The sequence below is a fragment of the Callorhinus ursinus genome, unplaced genomic scaffold (genome assembly GCF_003265705.2).
Source record: "Callorhinus ursinus isolate GAN/ISIS: 27379988/994484 unplaced genomic scaffold, GSC_fseal_2.0 scaffold35, whole genome shotgun sequence".
Classification (NCBI taxonomy): Eukaryota; Metazoa; Chordata; class Mammalia; order Carnivora; family Otariidae; genus Callorhinus; species Callorhinus ursinus.
The window spans coordinates 1,588,632-1,613,129 of NW_027397097.1; the positions used below are offsets into that span (position 1 = coordinate 1,588,632).

The 24,498-nt window shown below is 43.5% G+C and overlaps 2 protein-coding genes across 5 annotated transcripts in view; both read right to left on the reverse strand.

The window, feature by feature from the left end:
- Nucleotides 1-24,498, reverse strand: part of STIM1 (stromal interaction molecule 1) — a 188,838-nt gene that overhangs the window by 115,062 nt on the left and 49,278 nt on the right. Inside the window, exons 1-2 of one of the 4 annotated variants that reach the window (XM_073879622.1) lie at nt 9,234-9,560; nt 6,588-6,631 (exon numbers count right to left, since the gene is read on the reverse strand). The exons of the other annotated variants lie outside the window; for them this stretch is intronic. Of the exons in view, the coding sequence (XP_073735723.1) occupies nt 6,588-6,631; nt 9,234-9,328 (139 nt within the window). The 5' untranslated portion in view covers nt 9,329-9,560. Of the gene's footprint in view, nt 1-6,587; nt 6,632-9,233; nt 9,561-24,498 lie in introns of those variants that run through there. 4 annotated transcript variants of the gene reach the window in all.
- Nucleotides 9,684-10,557, reverse strand: LOC112806167 (calmodulin-1-like). The gene has a single exon (XM_025848491.2). The coding sequence runs from the start codon at nt 10,426-10,428 to the stop codon at nt 10,087-10,089; it is 342 nt and encodes a 113-aa protein (XP_025704276.1). The 5' UTR covers nt 10,429-10,557; the 3' UTR covers nt 9,684-10,086.

Sequence of the window (24,498 nt, forward strand, 5' to 3'; positions counted from 1 at the left end):
CACGCTGAGAATCCACGGGTTACTGACACAGGGAGGCCAGGCAGATAAGTCCAAGTAGACAAGGCCAAGGAAGCCATGGCAACAAGATGACAGGCAAGACCTAAAGTCCGTCACCACACTGGGAGACAGCTGGGAGTGGGGGAGAAGCATGGACTTCAGTCAGACCAGAGCTTGAACCCCAAGCCACCACTTGCTAGCTTCCCTGGACCTTCAGTCTTCTCATCTGTAAATGAGGATACTAACAGCATTTACCTCCGAGCATTCTTGGGACTATTAAGTGAAGTAGAGAATATAAACCACCTAGCCCGGGGCACACAGTCAGTGTTTAAATAACCTCCCTTCAACCAGTGCCACAATGATGCACTGTTGCACAACTAGGGAGGGGTGGCCCCATTCATAACACAGTCTGTGTGAACGACGCACCCTGCAATCATGCACTGCATTGTCCAAGACAGCCAGCCCCTAAGACTTCTGTCCATCAGCAGTGCCAGAACTCGGAACAACAGACATCAGTTCAAGAAAATGGATGGGTCTGATACCACTCAATCCCAATAACAAATGAGACCAGTGACAATGAGCTCTGAAAACCAAGGCAACTTCATCTCAGCCAGAAAGGCTCTACTATGTTCCTACTGGGGTAAAAACCAATCTCTGGACCTCAATCAACCTCAAGTTGTCTGCATATGAACCCCATCAACCAAAGACCTGGTGAGTGTGAAGCAAGTGTGCATCTAAGGTCCACGTCCTCTCTGCTTGACAGGTGCACCAAATGCTCAAGGGCAGGCCATTTCTCTAAAGCTGTTAAGTCCTGTCACATGGGACCCACGAGACTGAGTCCAAGATTTAAGGTGACCTTAGCACCCTGGTTACCAAGGAGTGATGCCACTGCCCCTGTTTGAATTTCTCCAGACAGGAAGGGGCCATCTGATTGTTTCTTATATCCCTAAGTCGTAGCACAGTACATGACATAACCCATCAGCTGTAAATGGTTGCTTAATAAATGACCCAACATGGACATGGCCTTGTCCCTCTCACCTGGCCTCCAGGTCTTTGCATATACCCTGCCTGCTGCCTAAAATTGCCTTTCTTAACCCCATTTACTTAGCTAATTTTCCTCAATCCTCAGGTCTCACGTAAATGTCATCTCCTCGGGTAGTAAGGAGATAAAAGTTCCCTTGCAATATGTACCCTCTCATCACTTCCCTTGTTTGCACTTCATGACATTCCTCAGACTTCACTGTAATGCTTTGCTTCAATTTTGCCTTCCCTGCTACTCTGTAAGCTCTAGGAGAGCCCAAACCATATCTGTCTTTCCTGATACTGATTCCCAGGGCCTGGAATAGAAGGAGTACACAGTATGTTAGAAAGGCTAAACATGAAGGAATGAACGAATGAATGAGAGAGCTCCGGTCCAAAATGACTCTGGGGTAACTAGGTATTCAAAACTGCCTGCTCAGCCCTAAGTGGTCAACAGTTACTTTTTGACTAGAATCTTCACAGAGCCCATAAATGCCCATGCATGGAAGATGGCAGCAGACTGGATGCACAACAGAACAAAGAACAGTCTGTGTGATAGGAAGTAAGGAGAGATAAAGTAGGGGTTTTGAAGCAGAAACCCCACCTCTGAGTGCCTTGAATACCATATAAAGGAATATGGTGAATAGCCTGCAGGACAGCCTCTATCTGACCTGGGTTCACTAAGGTGGCATACTGCAGGTACCCTCCCGCTACAGCCACCCGCTTAGCTCCCTTTGCGGCTCACACACTGACAGGTCTTCCTTCTCCCTGTCCCCTCAGGTTCATCCCCATTTCTCCAAGTCATATGGGATCAATCAATAACACAAGTGGCCCCAAGGACAGCCCACCCCAATTATCCTAGCCCAATATTTACTAAAGAACGTTACAAACAGGGAAGCTGTCATTTAGAAAGGACAAGATCAGAAGGCCTGGATTCAAGTTGTTAGCTGTGTAACAGTAGGTTACTTAGTAAATCTTTCTGAGTTTTAGCAATCTCTGTAAAATGAGGATAATACCCATCTCACAAGGTTGTAGGGAAGGTAGAGATAACACATGTAAAGGGTCTAGTACAGTGCCTTTTATATACTGAGGGCCCAACACAGGTTTATCAAAAAATAACAAAAACCCCAACCAGGGCAGAAGGCTATTATTTCCTCCTAAATGCTAAGCACTTTCACTCCATCTGATACAGCAAAGACCCAAGAGGCCAGAGACTACTCATGTAGACTTGAGCCTGCATCGCCTCCTAAAAGGGGATGGGCAGATTGCCCTGTTTCCATTCTCTGTCTAGCTGTCTGAGCACTGAGGAAATTACCAGCAGGCAGGCTGCTGGGAGTGGGGAGGTGGGGGACGAGCTGAGGCTCTCTCGGAACTTCAGATCTATTCATAGCCTGGTCACGTGTCCAGAGAGGCCCAAGACTGTTGTCTGTAAACTTGGTAACCTACGGCCCCAAGCATACAATTTAGGACTAGGGTGTGTTTCAGACCACTACAGACTGAGATCCACTCTAAATAACGAAATGTGGGAACAAACCAAAGCAACCAGAGGTGAGGTGTTGACTCTTGACAAGATGCAGGAAAGGAAACCACAGAATAAATCCCTCCCCCTCCCCAAGCCTGCTAGCTTTATGTTACAGTGGGTCTCAGATGGAGCTCAGCCTTTGCAGGGATTTCAATTTGCCCTTGTTAGCATCTTCAGATACTCATTCTACCCCTGACCGACTGTCACCTTGCACAAGTCACAGCTCTCCAGGCTTGTGTCTACGCCTGAAACTCAAGAAGGCTAGGCCAGATGATCCCTAGATCTTGATTAGCATGCTCACAGCACTTCATCTCCAAGCCCCAGCCCTGATTTATGAGAACCCGAAGTCTAAAACACTGTGCTCTAGAGAAGGATCTCAGGGGTACTGCCCTCGCCACCAGCCTCAGCCACTCCACCAGGAAGAGAGGCAAGAATGGAAGCAGCTGGGCAGAAACCATCCCAACCTCTCAAAGTCCTCGCACCTCCAGCCTCTGAAGGTCATCATGTCAGAGCACCCAGGAAGGAGCTCAGGAAACATAAGCAAATGACCTCTTGGCATCAGAATGTGGGTGCTAATTGCCAATTCCCATAAAGGGCAGACCTGAAGCAGAGGTCTGCCTGCTTTAAAACAAAAGAGGAAAAGAGGGAGTAAAGGGCCTGTAATTCCTATCTTTCCCAATCTGAGACAGCAACAGAGGACAAGCAAAACGGGATATCTGAATAAAACCTACCAGCAGTCGTAAGTTATTAGGTGGCAAATCTGAGGTTAAAATACAGTTCAGTGTGTGCGTGTGTGTGTGCGTGTGTGTGTCTATCTGTCTGTCCGTCATTGTATGGTCTTTTCTTTATTCCACCAACACTCCTCATGAGGAAGACTCAAGAAGTGATGGCTTCCAGAATGCCAAGAAAGCTGTGATACCAGGAAGGGATTCAAGTTCTTACGGGCACTTTGGGGCTCTGTGAGGTGCCCTTCTACACACACACACACACACACACACACACAAATCACAATCACAATCACACAATCCCAGGGCTAACCTAAAAAATTCACAGAGCACAGATAAACCAAGTGAGTTTAAAAGACAGACTAGTTCTCAAGCCGGGATTACATGTGTATTGACATAATCTAAAAAAAAAATGTATACTTTTTTAAAAATTTTATTTATTTGTCAGAGAGAGAGAACACAAGCAGGGGGAGCGGCAGGCAGAGGGAGAAGCTGGCTGCCCGCTGAGCAAGGAGTCCAATGCAGGACTCGATCCCAGGACCCCGGGATCATGACCTGAGCTGGAGGCAGACGCTTAACAGACCGAGCCACCCAGGTGTCCTGAAAAAATGTATCCTTTATCAAGGAGGTTGATCAGCCATAGAAGCTGAGAAAAAGCCAAGTCACAGACACACATTGGCAGACACACAACTGGGTTCATTGGCAGAATGAGCCCATCATTCATTTCCTTCCATAAAGGTTTACTGAGCACCTGCTATATGCCAAGTACAATTCTAGGCCCTGGGAATACAGTGATTCTAACACTCTCAAGGAGAGAGGGAGTCAACGAAGTTCAAACGTTCCAGTAGCTTTCCCATGATCTTGCCAACCCTACTGTGAGGTGACTGCATCAAGGCTGTTGTAGCCCCTGGATCAGCCAGGGTTCCAGGGTTCCCAGTTGAAGGAACAACTTAGTTTGCAAGTTCAACAACCAAAACTGATTCTGGCTAGTCTACGCAAAAAACCAACTTATTAAAAGATAAGCTCAGATTCACCGGGAAAAGTGGAAAACCAGATATGAATGCCAAGAACAATGCCTAAAATCAGGTGGCAGAACTAGTCTGTAATCAGACCTCATGTTCCATTCCTCCCCTGCTCCACAGAGCACAGAGAAGCCAAGTGAGTGCTAACTGCCAATGCCCACACACTCCACCACCGCTAGCCTCCACTACCACCAGCCTCCACTACTGCTAGCCTCCACAACATAGACACCTCCACTAACTGCTAGCCTCCACTACCTCTAGCCTCCACTACTGCTAGCCTCCACAACATAGGCACCTCCACTACTGCTAGCCTCCACTACCGCTAGCCTCCACAACATAGACACCTCCACTACTGCTAGCCTCCACTACTGCTAGCCTCCACAACACAGCCACTGTGACACCACCACCTCTGCTGTCCCAGGAGCTCCACCCTGCTACAAACACCACCACCACTGCAGTCTGCTGTTTCACATCACCAGCTCTTCAGACTCAAAGTCCCTGGGGAGTGGATCAGCCCAAAAGAACCTATGGCAAGTACAGAAAGTGAATGTGTGGCATTTTAAGTGAAGAAATTCTTAAAAGGGTAATAAATATTACCCTTGCACTCATCTAACTAATGTCATAATTCAAATTCCATGTTCACCATAATCATTCTGATTAGGATTTGGTGTTCCATAGTGCCACCCAAAGGGAGAAAAGGCACTGGTCCTACCGAAACAGGCATTCCAGTAGATGTGACAGTTCCATTTCTTGAGGTAAAATTAAAAATTGGCATTCTTGTTTTATAGATCAGCCTCATAAATTTGGTTAAGAAAGTTGGCTTAGACTGAGGGTTGCTGGAGTGAAGGGGGTGGGAGGGATGAGGTGGCTAGGTGATAGACATTGGGGATGGTATGTGCTATGGTGAGTGCTGTGAATTGTGTAAGACTGATGAATCACAGACCTGTACCTCTGAAACAAATAATATATTATATTTTAATAATTTAAAAAAGAATAATTGAATAGACTATTTACATTAAAAAAAAAAGAAAGTCTGCTTAGAGAAATAAATATTCTCAGGATACTGACAAAAGCTGAACCTTCAAAAAGTGAAACACTAACAAACATTCCATTGAGCATTTCACATGTGCCAGATACTATTCTAAGTACTTTATATAGAATAACTGATTTTTCATAACAACCTTACAAATTGGATCCTATTCTCCCCATTTAACATCAGAGGAAACTGAGACAGAGAGAGATTAAAGTAAAATTGTCTAAGAATACTCAGCTAATAAAAGAAAAAGTGCAGAATTTGAACCCAAGGAGTGTGACTCCATACTTAAACTTTTGTCAGTTCCACAAAGTAAATCCCCAACTAATGAGGTCTGCTAGCTGGTGGTTCTGCTCACTGCAGTATTTCTGGTGGGCTACAGACTGGCAAGAAGACATGGCCCTATATTCTCCATTCTAAGGTTAAATTCTTGATTTAATTAGCTGCAGACACAAAATCTTATTGGAACAGAGCTGCCCACACACAGTAAGAACAGATGAAGCATCTAAGTGAGGCTTTTGCTCAGCTTCCAGATTCTGTCCAACACTATCCACACAAGGTCTTCTTTACTGGACTTAGCGTTCTATCACACTACAAACTTGCATTTATATTCAGAAATCATGTCTACATTCAGAAAGAATTTACACAAACAATATATATTAAGACAGTCATCTCCAAAATGGGTTGCACAAGGGACGCCTGGGTGGCTCAGTCGGTTAAGCCTCTGCCTTCGGCTCAGGTCATGATCCTAGGGTCCTGGGATCGAGTCCCGCATCGGGCTCCCTGCTCAGCGGGGAGTCTGCTTCTCCCTCTCCCACTCCCCCTGCTTGTGTTCCCTTTCTCGCTGTGTCTCTCTGTCAAATAAATAAATAAAATCTTTAAAAAAAAAAAAAAAGAACAAAATGGGTTGCACAAGACTTTCCAATGAGAGGCGCCTGGGTGGCTCAGTTGGTTAAGCGTCTGTCTTCGGCTCAGGTCATGATCCCAGGGTCCTGGGATCCAGCCCTGCGGCGGGCTCCCTGCTCCTCGGGGAGCCTGCTTCTCCCTCTCCCTCTGCCTGCCACTCCCCCTGCTTGTGCTCTCTGTCAAATAAATAAAACCTTAAAAAAAAAAAAAAGACTCCAATGAAAGCACAGAAAGAAAAGTGAACTCTTATTTCATATTTGTTTTTAATCTTAAAATATAAGAATTATGCTTTACCAATATTAACTGTACAAACTAAGGATGATCCCCTCTCTGAGTCTGGCATATGTTTCCACATCACTTACCACATACAAGATGTCCTGAGGATACACAGGGAACTCCACGGTGTCTGAGGGAGAACATCAGTGTTTGAAGTCATTCATTTGCTTTTGCATTTAGGATACTAGGACATACTGCAGTTAATACATATCTGATTAAATGAACTTATGTATCATGGTTTTTATTTTTTTTACCAACCAAACCAACCCTCACCACATAGATAAATGATTTTAAGGGATTCTTGCAAATAAGTAAACAAAAATAAAAAAACAATCCTCATGGATTGAAGATAATATTAAAATCAAAAACAAAAATAAACAATAGGAATGTATGTAACAAAGCTGACCCTTCTATTCCTAGTATAACTTTTTAAAAGCTACATTAAGGGTAAAAACAATCTAACTGCTTCAAACAATAAGTTGGCCAAAAAAATTCAAAATTATCAAGAGACTACTTAAAATATGGATTTACATTTATTATTAACAATGAGTTGCATCCTCAGCGTACACTGTGCCTTGGTATATTAAATCAGAGTCAGCAAATATTTTCTGCGAAGGGCCAGACAGTAAATATTTTAGGCTCACAGGCCACACATTTTTTTTTTTTAAGCTTTATTTATTTGTTTTCGAGAGAGAGTGCGTGTGGGCGCACACTTCATGGGAGGGGCAGAGGGAGAGAATCTCAAGCAGACTCCCAGCTGAGTGCCAAGCCAGATTCAGGGCTCTTATCTCATGGCCCCGAGATCATGACCTGAGCTGAAATCAAGAGTCCCACGCTTAGGGGGCGCCTGGGTGGCTCAATGGGTTAAATGTCTGCCTTCCACTCAGGTCATGATCTCGGGGTCCTGGGATTGAGCCCCACACCAAGCCCCACATTGGGCTCCCTGCTCAGCAGAATGTCTGCTTCTCCCTCTGCTTCTGATGCTCCCCTTGCTTGTGCTCTCTCTTTCTCTCTCTCTATCTCTCTGGCTTTCTCTCTCAATAAATAAATAAAGTCTTTAAAAAAAAAAAAAAAGAGTCCCAGGCCTAACCAACTGAGCCATCTAGGAGCCCCAGGCCATATATTTTCTATTGTAACTAAATTATGTTGCCATTTGAGTATAAAAGTAGCCATAGATAATATGCAAACAAATGAATATGGCTGTGTTTCAATAAAACTTTATTTATAGAAGTAGGCATAGCTTGCCGTCCCTTGTATTAAATAATGAAATAAAGCTATCATGATGAAAAATAGATCTAAAAATTAAATCTACAGATAAACCTCTCTATACATTTTCTGTGATGTTTAAAGTCCAGAGATACCCAATCTAGTTAAGAAGTTTCTTTATAGGGCGCCTGGGTGGCTCAGTTGGTTAACCAACTGCCTTCAGCTCAGGATCGAGTCCCGCATCGGGCTCCCTGCTCAGCGAGGAGCCTGCTTCTCCCTCTGGCCCTCCCATCTCTCATGTACTCTCTCTCATTCTTGCTCTCTCAAATAAATAAATAAATCTTTAAAAAAAAAAGTCTCTTTATAGGTTTCCCACTTAATAGTGAAAAACAAAAGGCACATATCATTGTGAAACACTATTTCCTTCTTGCTGCAGTAAAAAATGAGATTAAATAGTACAAGAAAAGCAATATTTTTCTATTTTTCAAACTGTATTCATTTGTTAGCAAGTGTTGTTTGAACAACATATATAAAATATTTCCGGGGCGCCTGGGTGGCTCAGTCGGTTAAGTGCCTGCCGTCAGCTCAGGTCATGATCTCAGGGTCCTGGGATGGAGCCCTACATCAGGCTCCCTGCTTAGCAGGGAGTCTGCCTCTCCCTCTGCTTCTGATGCTCCCCTAGCTTGTGCTCTCTCTTTCTCTCTCTCTCTCTGGCTCTCTCTCTGAAATAAATAAAATCTTTTAAAAAATAAAAATAAAATATTTCCTAAGATTTAAAAAAAAATATTACATATTATGGAGCATAGGAGATTTGCTATACAGTAGGACTGAAGTTTTCTTTCATGTGCGAGTTAAAGGATTTGAGACATTCTGTTAAACACTGAAATATAAAGGGAACTGCCTTTTAAGGGCCACTAAAGGGAAAATGTACAGGAGAAAAAACATCCTCTACTGTATAAGACTTCTTTTATTAAAATAAAGTTTTGGGGCGCCTGGGTGGCTCAGTCAGTTGAGCATCTGCCTTCAGGTCGTGATCTTGGGGTCCTGGGATCGAGCCCCTGCTTCGGGCTCCCCTCTCAGCGGGGAGTCTACTTCTCCCTCTACCCTCCCCCTTGCTCCTGCACTCTCTCTGTCTCAAATAAAATCTTTTTAAAATAAATAAATAAAAATAAAATAAAGTTTTATTTTAAATCATAAATGAGGGGTGCCTGGATGGCTCAGTCAGCTGAGCATCTGCCTTCGGCTTGGGTCACGAGTCCCACATCGGCCTCCCTGCTCAGCGGGGAGCCCACTTCTCCCTCTTCCTGCCACTCCCCCTGCTTGTGCTATCTCTCTCTGTCAAATAAATAAATAAAATCTTTAAAAATAATAATAAATAATGAAAAATAAGGTTTTATGAAAACAACTTAGGTATACCCACTGATAAAGCATAAAAAATAAAACAAATAAAACTTTTAAAAAAACTTTTTTTTTAAGTTAATGGTCTTTTTTTATTGGAATAAAAAAAAAAGACTAGCATTTACAACCTGGAATGGACGTAAATTGTAATTTCTTGATCAGCAATTGTTGATGCTTGTGCTGAAGTCCACAGCCACAACCTACTCTGCTGGCTCCAAGTCATGGTTCAGGAGGTTTTAAAAACGGAGAGTCCCAAGATGCTCCCTTGGTAAAGGTTTCTTTTAAAAAAAAAAAAATTTGTGTGAATGGTGACAGCCTGACACCCATTTCGCTCTAGGACAACACGGGACAATGCTAAACCAACACACATGGCATGCCACCGGGATGAGTGTCATGTTCACCATGGGTGGAGGTGCCCAGAAGTACGAGAGGGCTGTCCTGCTAAGTGGGGCTACGTCTAGACAGTTTATCCTTCACCCATTTTTCTGCGCAGCATCCTGAGGTAAACCAATTTTAAATGTTTTGTTTTCAGTAAACCAGCTATGACAATTTATACTAACAAACTGAACTAGAACCCATTTGAAGAAGTTTTAAATTTGTTTTTTTCATTTTTTGTTTTTAATACAAATGCCTGACTGTGCTCAATTGTCAAGCTGCATGCATGAAAAACTGGCCAGCCCAAACAGTGTATTAATCATGAGCAAACGGAACTGCAAGGAGTCCATTAGGTGCTTCCTTATCATTAAGGTAGTACAAGTATTTATATCGTAAAACTGATGTGTAGCTTGATCTTTAGGGTACAGGACCACCAACCAATACATGCAGATTTTGTGTGTGTGGCAGAAGGTACTTTTGACATTCAGTTTTGCTATACAGAAACAGAACGAGTAAATGAACTTTTTTTGGTTTTTTTTGCAAGAGGTAAGTAAAAGATTCAATTTGATTCTTCTAGAAGGGGGGAAAGGAGTTGAAAGTAGGCCTTCATTTTGCAGTCATCATCTGTACGAATTCTTCATAGTTGACTTGCCCATCTCCATCAATATCTGCTTCTCTGATCATTTCATCTACTTCTTCATCTGTTAGTTTTTCTCCTAAGTTGGTCATGACATGACGTAGCTCCGCCGCACTGACGTAACCGTTGCCATCCTTGTCAAAGACTCGGAATGCCTCGCGAATTTCTTCTTCACTGTCTGTACCTTTCATTTTTCTAGCCATCATAGTCAAAAATTCTGGGAAGTCAATGGTGCCATTACCGTCGGCATCCACCTCGTTGATCATATCCTGCCATTCAGCTTCTGTTGGGTTCTGACCCAGTGACCTCATGACAGTTCCAAGTTCCTTTGTTGTGATGGTGCCATCGCCATCTTTGTCAAATAGGGAGAAAGCTTCCTTGAACTCAGCAATCTGTTCTTCGGTCAGCTGATCAGCCCTGGTGCGAGCGAAGGGAAGAAAGGAAGAAGCGCACCCCTGGTGCGCTCCAGAGGGAGCGAGGGTGGCGGCACCAGCGCAGGGACTGTGAGGGCGGGGGCGCCTCCGCGGCCGCTGCTAAGGCACAATGTGCACTCAGCGCTGTGCCGCCGCCGCCGACGCCGCCGCCCGACTGCGACTAACCGCGGGCCGCACCCGCGAGGCTCCCAGCACCACGGCCCTCCTGAGTCATTCTTAAACCAGCTACTATAGCAAAGAAATTGAACATGGAAGTGTCGAATGCTAAACCACTTCACTGACATGGTTTATTTTATAAAAAAATAAGACTTTTACATGATATCAGGGTGAGATCAAGGGGCTCCGCACTTAATATTCTCTCCCTCTCCCTCTGCCCCTCCCCGTCTCTCTCTCTCCCTCTCTAAAAATAATAAGACTTTTAAAATTTAGTAGTACCATTTACTATTGTGTCAAAAATACATTAAATCCTGGGGCAGGGGGGAGGGGTATGGAAGATATATAGAACCTCCAGAAGGAAACTTACAGACTATTACAGAAAAAATAATTTTAAAGATCTAACTAAATGGAAGGACATATCATGTTCATGAATTGGGAGACTACATCTAGTTAAGATGTCAGTCCTCCCAAATTAATATATAGATTCAGTGCAAACCCAGTCAAATTTCCAATTGGTTTTTTTTTCTTAGCAGAAATTGATAAACTGATTCTAAAATTCACATAGCAATACAAAGGACCAAGAACAGACAAGGCAGTCCCAAAAAACAACAAGCTGATAGACTTACACTACCAAATATCAAGACCTATTATAATAATAATTAAGACTGTGGAATTGGTGCAAAGATACAAAATGATCAATGGAATACAACAGAGAATCCGAAATAGACCCACACCTAACGGTCACTTGGCTTATAACAAAGGTGACACTACAGTACAGAAGGGAAAGAATAATCTTTTCAATAAATGGTGTTATATCAACTGGATATCCATACAGGGGTGAGGGGTGGGGGGATGTATCTTCACTACCTCACAACATACCCAAAAAATGTAATTTCACATCACTGCAGACCTATGTGAAAGTTATGAAAGAATAAAGCTTAGTAAGTGAGAAAATAGGAGATGGGGCGCCTGGGTGGCTCAGCTGGTTAAGCAACTGCCTTCAGCTCAGGTCATGATCCTGGAGTCCCGGGATCGAGTCCCACATCGGGCTCCCTGCTCAGCAGGGAGTCTGCTTCTCCCTCTGACCCTCTGACCCTCTTCCCTCTCATGCTCTCTGTCTCTCATTCTCTCTCTCAAATAAATAAAATCTTTTTTAAAAAAATGTGAGAAAATAGGAGAATTGCTTCCTGATCTTGGAGTAGGCAAAGTTTTCTTTAAAAGAACACAAAAAGGGCTAAACATTAAGGAAAAAGTTGGTAAACTGAGAAAAGATACTCAAAATACATGGAACTTATATGTTGCAGGATACATAAAGAACTCCAACAAACAAATGACAAGCGACACAATAAAAAAATGGGCAGAAAACCTGAACACTTCACAAAATAATAAATCCAAACAGTGTATACATATATGTGCAGAGAGAGATATGATAAATGTGTATATACATCATATACACACACATATGCACTGTCTGGACTTATATATATTTGTCATATGTATATATTATTCATGTATTTATGAATAAAAAGATGCTCTACTTCATTAGTCATTGGGGAAACACAAATTAAAACCACAATGCAGTAATACTACACACTAACCAGAAGGGCTAGAATGAAAAAAGTAGGCAAATACTAGGTGTTGAAAAGAATGTCCAACAACTGGAACTCTCGTATACAGCTTGGGGGCTGTGTATCGGCATCTATTGCTGCATAACAAAACTAAGTTGTTTAAAACAATAAACATTCATTATCACAGTTTCTGAGAGTCAGGGAATCAGCGAGTGCCTTACCAGGTGGTTCTGGCTCAGGTCTCTCGTAAAGTTTTATAAAGGGCTATTGTCCCTGAAGACTTCCTGGGGCCGGAGGATCTGCTTCCAAGATGGCTCACTCACTCTCCTAGCAAATCAGGGCTGGGTGTTATCAAGGAAGCCTTAGTTCTTCTCTATATGGGCTTTTCCACAGGCTGTCTGAGTATCCACACTATACTGGTGGGCTTCCCCCAGAGTAAGTGATCCAAGAGACAGAGAGAAAAACTCTTATGACCTAGTAGTCTCTGAAGTCATACACCATCACTTTAATTTTATTCTATTTGTTAGATTCAAGTTACCAGGGTCCAGCTTAGTCAAGAGGAGGGGAATTGGGCTCTACCTCTTGATGGGATGAGTATCAAACAATTTGTGGACCTATTTTAAAAACAAATACATCCACTTTGGCAAAGAATGTGACAGAACCCACCGTGGAGCATATATCTCACCAAGGCCTCCAAGTGCTAACCTCCTCTTGCTCATGCTGATTATTGCATGACGTGGTCACCGTAATTGATCAAAGCGATGTTCTACAAAATGGCCACATGGTCCAGGTCTCTTCTGACTAGATTATGACAAGGAGTACAGGAGTGGAAGTGTTTACATAACCATGGGCAAAACCAGAAAGTTATACTGATATCTGTTCCACTGGACTGACTGAGATAGAAAAGAATGCATTCACCAAATCGATGTCCACATCTTAACATGCTCTAGCAAAGACACCACACACACCCCAGCAGTCATAATAAGGGCTATTCAGTTGAACTGCTGAAGTCTCCATTCTCCAGGATCCATCCAGTTTTGTAGGAAGGCAGGCCAATGAATTAAATGTCAATATAATAGGGACCCACCATCCTTGTATCCTTAAGACACTTAAGGGTAGTACTAATCTCCACCATCCCTCACAGAATGTGAGACTGGTTTTGATTCACTACCCTGGCCGGGAGCAGGCAGCAGTTTCAAAGGCTTCTACTTGGCCTTCCCCACTATGACAGCTCTTATTTGACCGGTCAAGGATCTGATGTGGGTGCTACTCCAGCTGTTAGGTATGTCCATCCCAAGCATACATTTGAGGGTAGAAGAAATGACTACTTGGTAGATCTGCGGGAGAATTCTACTTCTAAAAAGTATCATAAGAAAGTAATAAGATAAATATATACTAGCATTATACTAAGTGAAAGAAGCCAGGCATGATTCCATTTATATGAAATGTCCAGAATAGGCAAATCCACAGAGACAGAAAGTAGGTTGTCAAGGGCTAGAGAATAGGGAATGACCGCTTAATGGGTAATGGGGTTTCTTTTTGGGATGATGAAATATTCTGGAATTAGACAGTGGTGATGGTTGCACAACATTGTTGGGAGGAAAAAAACACTGAACTGTACACTTTAAAGTGGCAAATTTTATGCTCAGTGTATTTTATCTTAAAAAAAAAAAATACTGAGCGGCTGCTGGCTGTGTGATGAGCTGGCTGATGTATGAGGGCAGTTTTACCCTCACTCAACTGACAAAACCGAATCCAGCTCACAGCTCTATATGCTCTAGCATACTGAGCCCTTGCAAAATGCTGAGGATACAAATATATTTCATCACTCACATTAACCAATACATTATAAAGTGACTGCTTCCCGTCCACTGATTCCCTATTTACATTCGAAAGGCTTGGGGCTTCTTCAATAAAAGCAGTTTGGTGTCAGGGTGCAAGGTCCTTGGCATCTTCAACCCCAGGCAGTAGTAGTAACTGGCTCTGCTCCTTACCCCACTCTCCCTGATTGTAGGGAAAATACAGTCTCTTCTACAGAAGGCCAGAAAGATAGGAAGAAAGGATTCAAGGACTATCACACTTCAAACAGGGGTTTGTCTAGAAGTTTTCAAATTCTGCTCTGCACACCTCCCCTCACACCCAAGTTCCTTGGCAATATCTACTTCTTCAAGCACAGCAGCTCTAGTTGATTGAGTTTTAAGTACTAGAAACAACTTCTTTTTTTTGTAGTGAACGTCTGTGAATTTTGTGATTTAACTATTGCCCCACCTCCCAAACCCTTCTTCATGTAAATGCATCCTGATTCTCCCTTAAGGGGCCACTCTTACCTGCTCTCCGCCCACATGGATCCAGGGGAGCAGACCCTGAGCCCTGGATTCCATGAGTAGAAAGAATGTAACTCTGTTGGCCAGTGAAAGTCCAGCATTCCTCTGTGATTACTTTAGGGTGGACACATGACCCAAGCCAAAATCATACCCGGGACTGCCAGCACCATCAGGAAAGAGGTATTATCTTTCAATAGTGGTTGCTTAGCTAGTAGAATGCACACCCAAAGCTGATATCCATCTTTGCCGCTGCATGGGTGGAGCCTGCCTAAGAATGACACCAAAACAAAGAAAAGCAGAGCCCAAGGAAGAGAGATTAGGTCCAAATGACATCATTCAAGTCTCTTGCTGCTGTTTTGGATCTTGCTGTTTCTAAAGACAAATAGACTTACAGCCTTTTAGTTATTTCAGTCAGTAAGTCCCTCTCTTGCTTAAGTCAGTCTGAGTTGTATTTCTGTCACTCACAAAAAGAGTCACAACAAATGTAAAATTATTTGGAAAAAAACTGAAAAACACGAATCTGGCCAATAAGCCTCAAACCTTTGCTGTAAATCATAGGCAGGGGGAGAATCTTAAAAAACAAACAAACAAACCCACAACAAGTCCTGGAAGAATTAGTCTCTTCTTGACTCCGCATTAAATTCCTAAATGTGCACAGCATTTTACAGTTTCCAAATCATTTTCCCACTGATAATCTCATCTGATCTTCAAAAACAAAACAACCCGATGAAGTCAACATTCACACTGTGTATCTGAAGATACTAAAAATCAGAGAGAAGTGACTAACCAGAAGTCATCCAATTTGAAATCAAGGCTCCTGTCTCCAAATTGTATCTTTTTGCTACTCATTACTGCTTTACACAGTTCTCAAATACACAGGGCTAGGAACGTGACTGGGCTCAGTACAGACCTGTGACCTGGCATCATTGCTCTCCTGACCCGCGGCAGCTTGGTCTTGTTTAATTCAGTCCTTGCTCTCCTCCCTTTCTGCGTGGTCTGAGATACAGACAAGCCCATGGTACAGCATTCCACTGCACATACGTGAGGGTGTGTCCCTCTACTGACCAGCAGCCCTAAAACATCAGTGGCCTTCCTCTCAAAGTAGCCCGGCACCTATTAAATGCACATCAGCGGACAGCATCGGAGGAGGAAGCAAGGGCTCAAAGATGCACCTCGGGTGAAAAGTGACACTTCAGACAATAGCAGCTAACACAACTTCTTTATCTATTGGGATCTGAAAACCTAAAAATCATTACTGACTGGGAAAATCCCAACAGCATACACTCAAGGATTTAAGTGTTAGACTCACATCTTTTTTTTTCCTTTTTAGAGAGAGAGAGCACAAGTGGGGAGGGGCAGAGGGAGAGGGAGAATCTTACGCAGACTCCATGCCCAGCATGAGCTGACCCCAAGATCATGACTTGAGCCAAAATCAAGAGTTACGCGCTTAACTGAGTGAGCCACCTAGGCGCCCCTAAACTCACATCTTATACAAATATTAACTCAAAATGAATCAACAACCTAAATATAAGAGCTAAAACCATAAAACTCTTAGAAGAAAACATAGGGGCAATCTTCATTACCTTAGATTCTTAGATATGACACTAAAAGCATAAGCAAGAACAACATCAAAATAGATACATGGGACGCCATAAAAATTAAAAACGATTATGTACCAAAGACATTATCAAGAAAGTGAAAAGTCAATCTACAGAATGGGAAGGAATATTTGCAAATCATATAACTGATAAGGGTCTAGTGTTCAGAATATATAAAGAATCCTAACAACTCAACAACAAAAGGGCAACCTAATTTTAAATGGACAAAGGACTTGAACAGACATTTCCCCAAAGATGCAAATGGCCAATAAGTACATGAAAAAATGCTCAACATCATTCATCATTAGGGAAATGCAAATCAAAACCACAATGAGGGGTGACTGGCTGGCTCAGCTGGTAGAGTATGCAACTCTTGATCTTGGGGTACTGAGTTCAAGCCCCACGTTGGGGAGTAGATTGTACTTAAAAAATTTTTTTAATCCTTTAAAACACACACACACACGATGAGACACCACAAACTACTCACTAGAATAGCTGTAATTAAAACAGACAAAATGAAAAATAACTAGTATTGACAAAGGTAAGGCAAAACGGAACCCTTAGACACTTCTGGTAAGGAATGTAAAATAGTGCAGCTGCTGGAAAACAGTCTGAGTGGTTCCTAAAATAGTTAAATATGGAACTATACTTTAATCACAATTCTACTCCTAGGTCCTGTATGTAGCCAAAAGAATTAAAAACTGGTACTCAGGGGCACCTGGCTGGCTCAGCCGGTAGAGCATGTGACTCTTGATATCAGGGTCATGAGTTTGAGCCCCACATTGGGCATGGAGACTACTTAAAAAAAAACAACAAAAAACTGGTACTCAAACAAGTACATGTACATGCATGTCTATCACTGCACTACTCCTGAGAGCCAAAAGGTGGAAACAGCCCACAGGTCTAGTGTCTATCACCAGATGAATGGATAAACAATTATGGTGTGTGTGTGTGTGTGTGTGTGTGTGTGTGTGTGTGTGTGTGTGTGTGTTTTCTATCATATGATATACTACCAGCCATAAGAAGGCATGAAGTTTTCTAATACATACTACAACATGAATGAGCCTTATGAACATTATGCTAAGTGAAATAAGCCACACACAAAAGGAAAACTGTTGTATGATCATATATAAAACACAGGAAATGTGAAATATCTAGAATAAGCAAACTGATAGAGACAGAAAATAGATTAAAATTTAACAGGAGCTGAGGGGAAGTTATTGCGTAATGGGTACAGAGTTTCTTTGGGGATGATGAAAAAGTTTTGGAAACAGAGAATGGTGATGTTTGTATAACACGGTGAATGTAATTACTGCCACAGAATTATATACTTTAAAATGGTTAAAATAGCAAATTTTATGTTATATATTTTGCTACAATAAAAACACTTTTAAAGAAAACGATGTGCTGACAAACGCTACAGTGTGGACAAACCTCCAAAATATTATGCTAAGTTAAAGAAGTTAGACACAGGGCGCCTGGGTGGCTCAGACGGTTAAGTGTCTGCCTTCAGCTCGGGTCATGATCCCAGGTCCCGGGATTGAGTCCCACATGGGGATTCCTGCTCTGTGGGGAGTCTGCTTCTCCCTCTGCCCCTCCCCCCGCTCGTGCTCTTGTTCCTTCTCTCTCTCTCAAAAATAAATAGAATCTTTAAAAAAAAAATAAAGAAGTTAGACACGAAAGGTTACATATTCTATGATTCCATTTATATGAAATACCCGGAATAATTAAATCCACAGAGAGAGTGTAGATTGATAGCTGCCAGGGGGAAGGGGAAATGGGAAGAAACTGCTTAATAGGTAAGGTGCTTTACTCTGGAGTAGTGGAAATGTTCTGGAACTGAATAGAGGTGGTGGTGGCATAAAATTGTGAATGTACTGAATGCCACTGAATTGTTCAATTTACAATGGTTAATTTTATAACGGTACAACCTTCACCTCAGTACATTTTTTTAAGTATATGAGAGAATTCAAGGGAATTCAGGGTGGCTCAGCAGTTAAGCGTCTGCCTTCGGCGCAGGTCATGATCCCAGGACACTGGGATCGAGCCCCATGTCCAGCTCCCCGCTCAGTGGGGAGCCTGCTTCTCCTTCTGCCCCTGGTCCTGCTTGTGCTCTCTTGCACTCTCTCTCTCTCCAATAAATAAAATCTTTTTAAAAATTAAAAAAAAAAAAAATTCAGGGACTCGTCGGAGCAACAGGAATTCGGGCTAAGAGGCAAGGCAAGGCAAGAACAGTGAGGAGTGCAGTAACTAGGCTGAGACACACCCAGGGGCAGCAGGAAGAAGCAACTTGAGGCTGCAGTAACCCAAGGCCTCCCTGCATCAGGGAGGCGGCAGCTAAAGCGGCTGTACCTAAGAGACCCCCGTTCACAGTAGATTAACTCAAAGAGAAGTTTATTTCTCTCTCGTGTAATAGCTTAGCAGGGAGCAGTCTGAGGCAGAGAGTGGAACTTTGCCATCCTCACTCAATGTGACACTTCCATCTCTGGGACCAAAAAGTGCTGTAGCTCTCATCATCCCCCAGCTGGCAGGAAGGAAAAAGAACAAGAGAAACACTCAGCCACTCTTTTCAAGCACATGACCCCAAAAGTGGCAGATACTCCATTTCTACTTAGACTCCACTAGTTCAAACTTGGGCATCTGGCCGCACCTAGTTGCAAAAGAGTTACAAAAAGTTGATATACGCCCAGCTAAAACTCAAGTGCTCTATCATTAAAAAAAGAATGAGAGAGTCAATATTGGCAAAGACAACTAACACTCTGCCATTTATACTCACTTCAGATATTCTTTTTTTTTTATTATTTTTCTGATGAAAGAACTAATTTCTAAGCCCTCAGGTTTGCAGTTACTGTTCCATGGAATCTGTTGGCTAGGGTGGAAAGAAAAGAAATGCAAGGCAGTTATGGATTGATGCCTCCTGTTAACCTCACTACACAGACCAATACCAACAGAGCCTATTATTTGCCTTTTGTGACTGGGTATTTATGGTGTAGAAATAAGGATTTCTCTAAAATAATCAGTGAGAGCCATCTCTGTGCAATACTGGGTGAGGGGTACAGAAAAAAAAAAGTGGGGCAAAAAGTGGGGCCCCTGTCTTTAAAAAAACCTCCCAAGCTGTGTGACGATCACACACAAAGCAATCGCAATACAGTGAGATACCTAACAGAGAGCCATACCAACTATAATGAAAGAATAACGCGAATGGGCTATCTGTGGGCAGGGAAATCAGAGAAGGCTTCCAGAAAAGTGGTGACCCTGGAGTTGGGTTCTGAAGGATGAGGAGCTACCAGAGAAGGAAGGAAGACATTTAAGCAAAATGGAAAGCAGGAATGAAAACAAAGATATTTGCTGAGAAGGCAATAAACAAGAGCCAGATCATGGATGTCATGAACGCCAGAATCCCAAGCAGACTCCCCACTAAGCGCAGAGCCTGACGCAGGGGCTTGATCCCATGACCCTGAGATCATGACCTAAGCCGAAACAGAGTCAGATGCTTAACTGACTGACCCACCCGGGCACCCCCAAAATTGATCATTTTATGTATTTATTTATTTTTTTTTAAAGATTTTATTTATTTGACAGAGAGAGATAGCGAGAGCAGGAACACAAGCAGGGGGAGTGGGAGAGGGAGAAGCAGGCTTCCCGCGGAGCAGGGAGCCCGATGTGGGACTCGATCCCAGGACCCTGGGATCATGACCTGAGCCAAAGGCAGACGCTTAACGACTGAGCCACCCAGGCGCCCTTATGTATTTATTTTTAAAGATTTTATTTATTTATTTGAGAGAGAGAATGAGTGAGCACTAGCAGGAGAGCAGCAGAGGGAGAGGGAGAGGGAGAAGCAGACCCCCCACTGAGTAGGGAGCCCTACTCAGGACTCCATCCCAGAACCCTGGGATCATGACCTGAGCTGAAGGCAGAAGCTTAACTGAGCCACCTAGGCACCCCAAAAATTGACATTTTATTTTATTTTATTTTATTTTATTTTAAGATTTTTATTTATTTGAGAGAGAGAATGAGATAGAGAGAGAGAGCATGATAGGGGGGAGGGCCAGAGGGAGAAGCAGACTCCCTGCCAAGCAGGGAGCCCGATGCGGGACTCGAGCCCGGGACTCCAGAATCATGACCTGAGCCACAGGCAGTCGCTTAACCAACTAAGCCACCCAGGCGCCCCCAAAATTGGCATTTTAAAGTGAACAATTTAGTGTCATTTAGCATATTCACAATGCTGTGCAACTATGGAGGTTCTTAGTTTTTGACCAAGTCCAGGAAAGTCTCTGATTTCCCTGTGACTCCACCCCCTCCCTCACATATCTCAGCTCAAACCCATAAGCCAGATCCTTGTGGTTTCCAGCAATCTGCCTCAAGTCCCTAAGCTGTCATAGTCTAGCCTTTCCTGACCTTAGCTCTCCCGGGGACACAGGTCACAGTGCCCAGAAGCAAATTTGACCAGATATACCCGTTATTTTACACTTTTCAAGGACTCTGCCTTGCCAAAAGAATCAAGTCTCAAATCCTTAACAGGACATACAAGGCTCTCTACCATCTGACATCTGCCGGTCTCCCTAGCCTCATCTCCTAAACATGTTGCCCGAAAATTCGTTCCTGTCACTATGCTTCCTTTGCTACTTGCGCCTGCTCAAACATGCTATTTCCTTTCTCTCACCCTGAGAACGGTACTGTCACCCCCATATACTTTTCGCCCAGGCTTACCTTGCCCTGGGGAAAGTTCTCATCCTATTTTCATTATTCCCTGCAAACAGCTCTGATTCCCATCTCACTTTACTCTGGGGACCACTCTGATCCACACTTCACTATTCACTATTCTCTGGACATGTCACTGACCATGTCATACCCCAGGATGACTTTTCTCCACTTCCTCTTCTTCTACTTCCCTCATGTCACTGGGAATAGTCTTACCCTGAACACATCTGCTTCTGCTCCATCTGTCTGGGTCTCTCATAAGTCCAGGGCTGCCTTCACCAGGTCCCTCACCCCAAACTTACTGGCACCTGGGTTTTAGAGCAGTCAAAATCACAGGGACAGAAAGTGGAATGGTGGCTGCAGGGGCTTGTGGCGGGGCGGGGGGGGCAGGAAAAGGGAGTGAGTGTTTATTTTTTTTTTAAAGATTTTATTTATTTATTTGAGAGAGAGAATGAGAGAGAGCACGAGAGGGAAGAGGGTCAGAGGGAGAGGCAGACTCCCCGCTGAGCAGGGAGCCCGATGCGGGACTCGATCCCAGGACTCCAGGATCATGACCTGAGCCGAAGGCAGTCGCTTAACCAACTGAGCCACCCAGGCGCCCCAAGGGAGTGAGTGTTTAATGGGTATAAGTTTCCATTTTACAAGATGAAAAGCATCCTGGAGATGCATGGTGGTGATGGTTTCACAACATCATGAATGTATTTAATACCACTCAACTGTACACTTAAAAAATGGTTAAAATGGTAGATTTTATGTTACATGTATTTTACCACAAAAAAAAAAAAAAATGGTGGGGGCTGGTTACAGGTACTGAGACTTAGGAGAGAGACATAGTATCTTCCAGCTGCAGGGGGAGGGGAGGGCAGGGGCAGTTCGCATCCAGATCTTAATCTCCCTCACCTTCTTTTCTGACAGTGACACACTTCTATTAGGATCGCATTTGAATTCAGCCTCGTTTTACCCTAAAGATATTTCAGACTCTAGCCTCATCTTACTCAAGGAACAGCTCTGACCTAGGCCTTTCTAATCACATACCATAGAAAGTACCACTCCAGTATACCCTGAGGTGGCTGACACTCTGACCTTGGCTGACATTAAGCCTCAGGAAAGAAGAGCTATGTGAAGCAACTGACCTGAGTAACTCTAAGGTTATCCCAAACTATGGGAAGAAGGTCTTTCCCGGGGAGTGGGGGAGAAAAATTTCCAAATCATCCCAAACCCAGAAGGGGTACACTTTCTGCGTGTACAAGCCAAAGGTGTGTCAAATGGCACACAGGGAGATTTCACCCAGAGGCCTCCTTCCAGGTACATTTTAGGTTTCCAGCTGCAGCAGCATCACAAATATCAGTGTGTTTCCGCGTGAGTCAATGAACAATGCCCAATTCAGGACGTTCAGACTTTGCCTTTCTTCTGGTATCTAGGCCTCTGGTTTACACACTTCGCTCAGCAGCAAAGCAATAATATTTAGACTCCGTCCTTCTATAATATTGGGGGGGGCCTGGAACAGACCTAGGCTTTACAACTTTCTAGCCATGCAATCTTGGACAAATAATTTTCCTCACTTGTAATTTTCCTCATCTTGCTGGGATGTGAAGAAAAGTAAACAAATATCTATAAAGCCTCTAGCAATGTAGCTGCCCCAAAAGATTTCATGCAACAAATACTTACTAAGCATCGGCTACATGCCAGTCAGTATTCTAGGCACTGAGGACTTGGCAATGAACGAAAATCCCTGCTCCTGTGGAACTAACAAGGTGGAGGGCTGGAGAAAGAAAGAAATCTATCAGAGGGTGATAAAGGCTATGGAGAAATACAGAGAAAGAGGTTGCAGGGTGCTCTGAGAAAGGAGTTGCTATTTTTAAATAGAATGACTGAAGAAATCCTTACTGAGAAGTTGGCATTTGACCAAAACATCTGAAAGAAATGAGCTAAGGAGCCCCACGGAAAGAGGGAAAAAGAGGGGAAAAACAAATGTGAAGGGCTCGAGGCAGAAGCATGTCCCACTTGTTCAAAGAACAAGGCCCACGGGGCAGGGTGAGCAGGTGGAGGGAGATGAAGATAAGCCAGGTAACTGAAAGCCCAGGACTTGGACTTTTTCTCTGAAAGATACGGTTTTGAACAGAAGAGCTATGTGATTAGATTTACATCTTGAAAGGATCACTCTGACTGTTCCATTTAAAACAAACTGTTGGCAGGCAGGGGCAAAAGTGGGAAACCAACTAAGATGCTATTACCTCTCCAAGAAAAGGGACAACAGTAGTTCAGATCAAGGTGGTAGTAGCAGAGGTTATGAAAAATGTCTGAATTTCGGATACATTTTAAAGGTAGAACAAATAGGATCTGCTGACAGACTGAATGTAAGTGTGAACTTGTTAAGTTTAAAATGCTGATTAGACGGGATGCCTGGGTGGCTCAGTTGTTAAGCGTCTGCCCAGGACCCCGGGATCGAGCCCGGCACCGGGCTCCCTGCTCAGCGGGGAACCTGCTTCTCCCTCTCCCTCTGCCTGCCACTCCCCTGTTGTGCGCTCTCTCTCTCTCTCTGACGAATAAATAAATAAAATCTTTAAAAAACAATAAAATAGGGTGACTGGGTGGCTCAGTTGGTTGGGCGACTGCCTTCGGCTCAGGTCATGATCCTGGAGTCCTGGGATCGAGTCCCGCATCGGGCTCCCGGCTCAGTGGGGAGTCTGCTTCTCCCTCTGGCCCTCTCCCCTCTCATGCTGTTTCTCTCTCTCTCTCTCTCCCTCTCTCTCTCAAATAAATAAATAAGTAAATATATTTTTTTAAGTTTAAAAAAATAAATAAAAAACAATAAAATAAAATGCTGATTTGACATCCAAAATCTCAATTAAGAGGTCAGATATACAAGTCTAAAGTTCAGAGAAGTCTGAGCTGGAAACACAAATTTAGAGAGCACGAGAGGGAAGAGGGTCAGAGGGAGAAGCAGACTTCCTGCTCAGCAGGGATCCCGATGCAGGACTCGATCCCGGGACTCCAGGATCATGACCTGAGCCGAAGACAGTTGCTTAACCAACTGAGCCACCCAGGCGCCCTGGGATGACTTTTAGAAATCAAAAGGTCCAACTCCCTCATTTAACAGAAGAGCAGATTAAATTACTCCATAATAACTTACTCAGGACACCTGTTCAATCAGGCCGTGAGCCAGGTATGTGGGTACAGGGATAGTAAAACACAGTCCCCGCCTTATGTCAAATAAATATGCAAGGGGAAGTGACCTGCCTGAGTAACTTAGCTGTTCACTCACACTGGAAATCATGCCTTCTAATTTTCAGTGTTTTGCTCTTTCCACTGATCCAAAATTATTCTATTCAAATAAAAATATTTATCAAGAAGAAGCTTACCATGTGCCCTGTGCCAAAGAGAGTGGCATTGTACAACTCAGCAAAGTCCTCATGGGTAGGTTGTCAAAAAGAATAGCTTGGGCTTAGAAATTGATCCTTTTTGGGCACCTGGGTAGCTCAGTCGGTTAAGCGTCTGCCTTGGGCTCGGGTCACGATCCCAGGCTCCCGGGATCGAATCCCGCATCAGGCTCCCTGCTCCGTGGGGGGTCTGCTTCACCCTCTGCCCCTCCTCCCACTC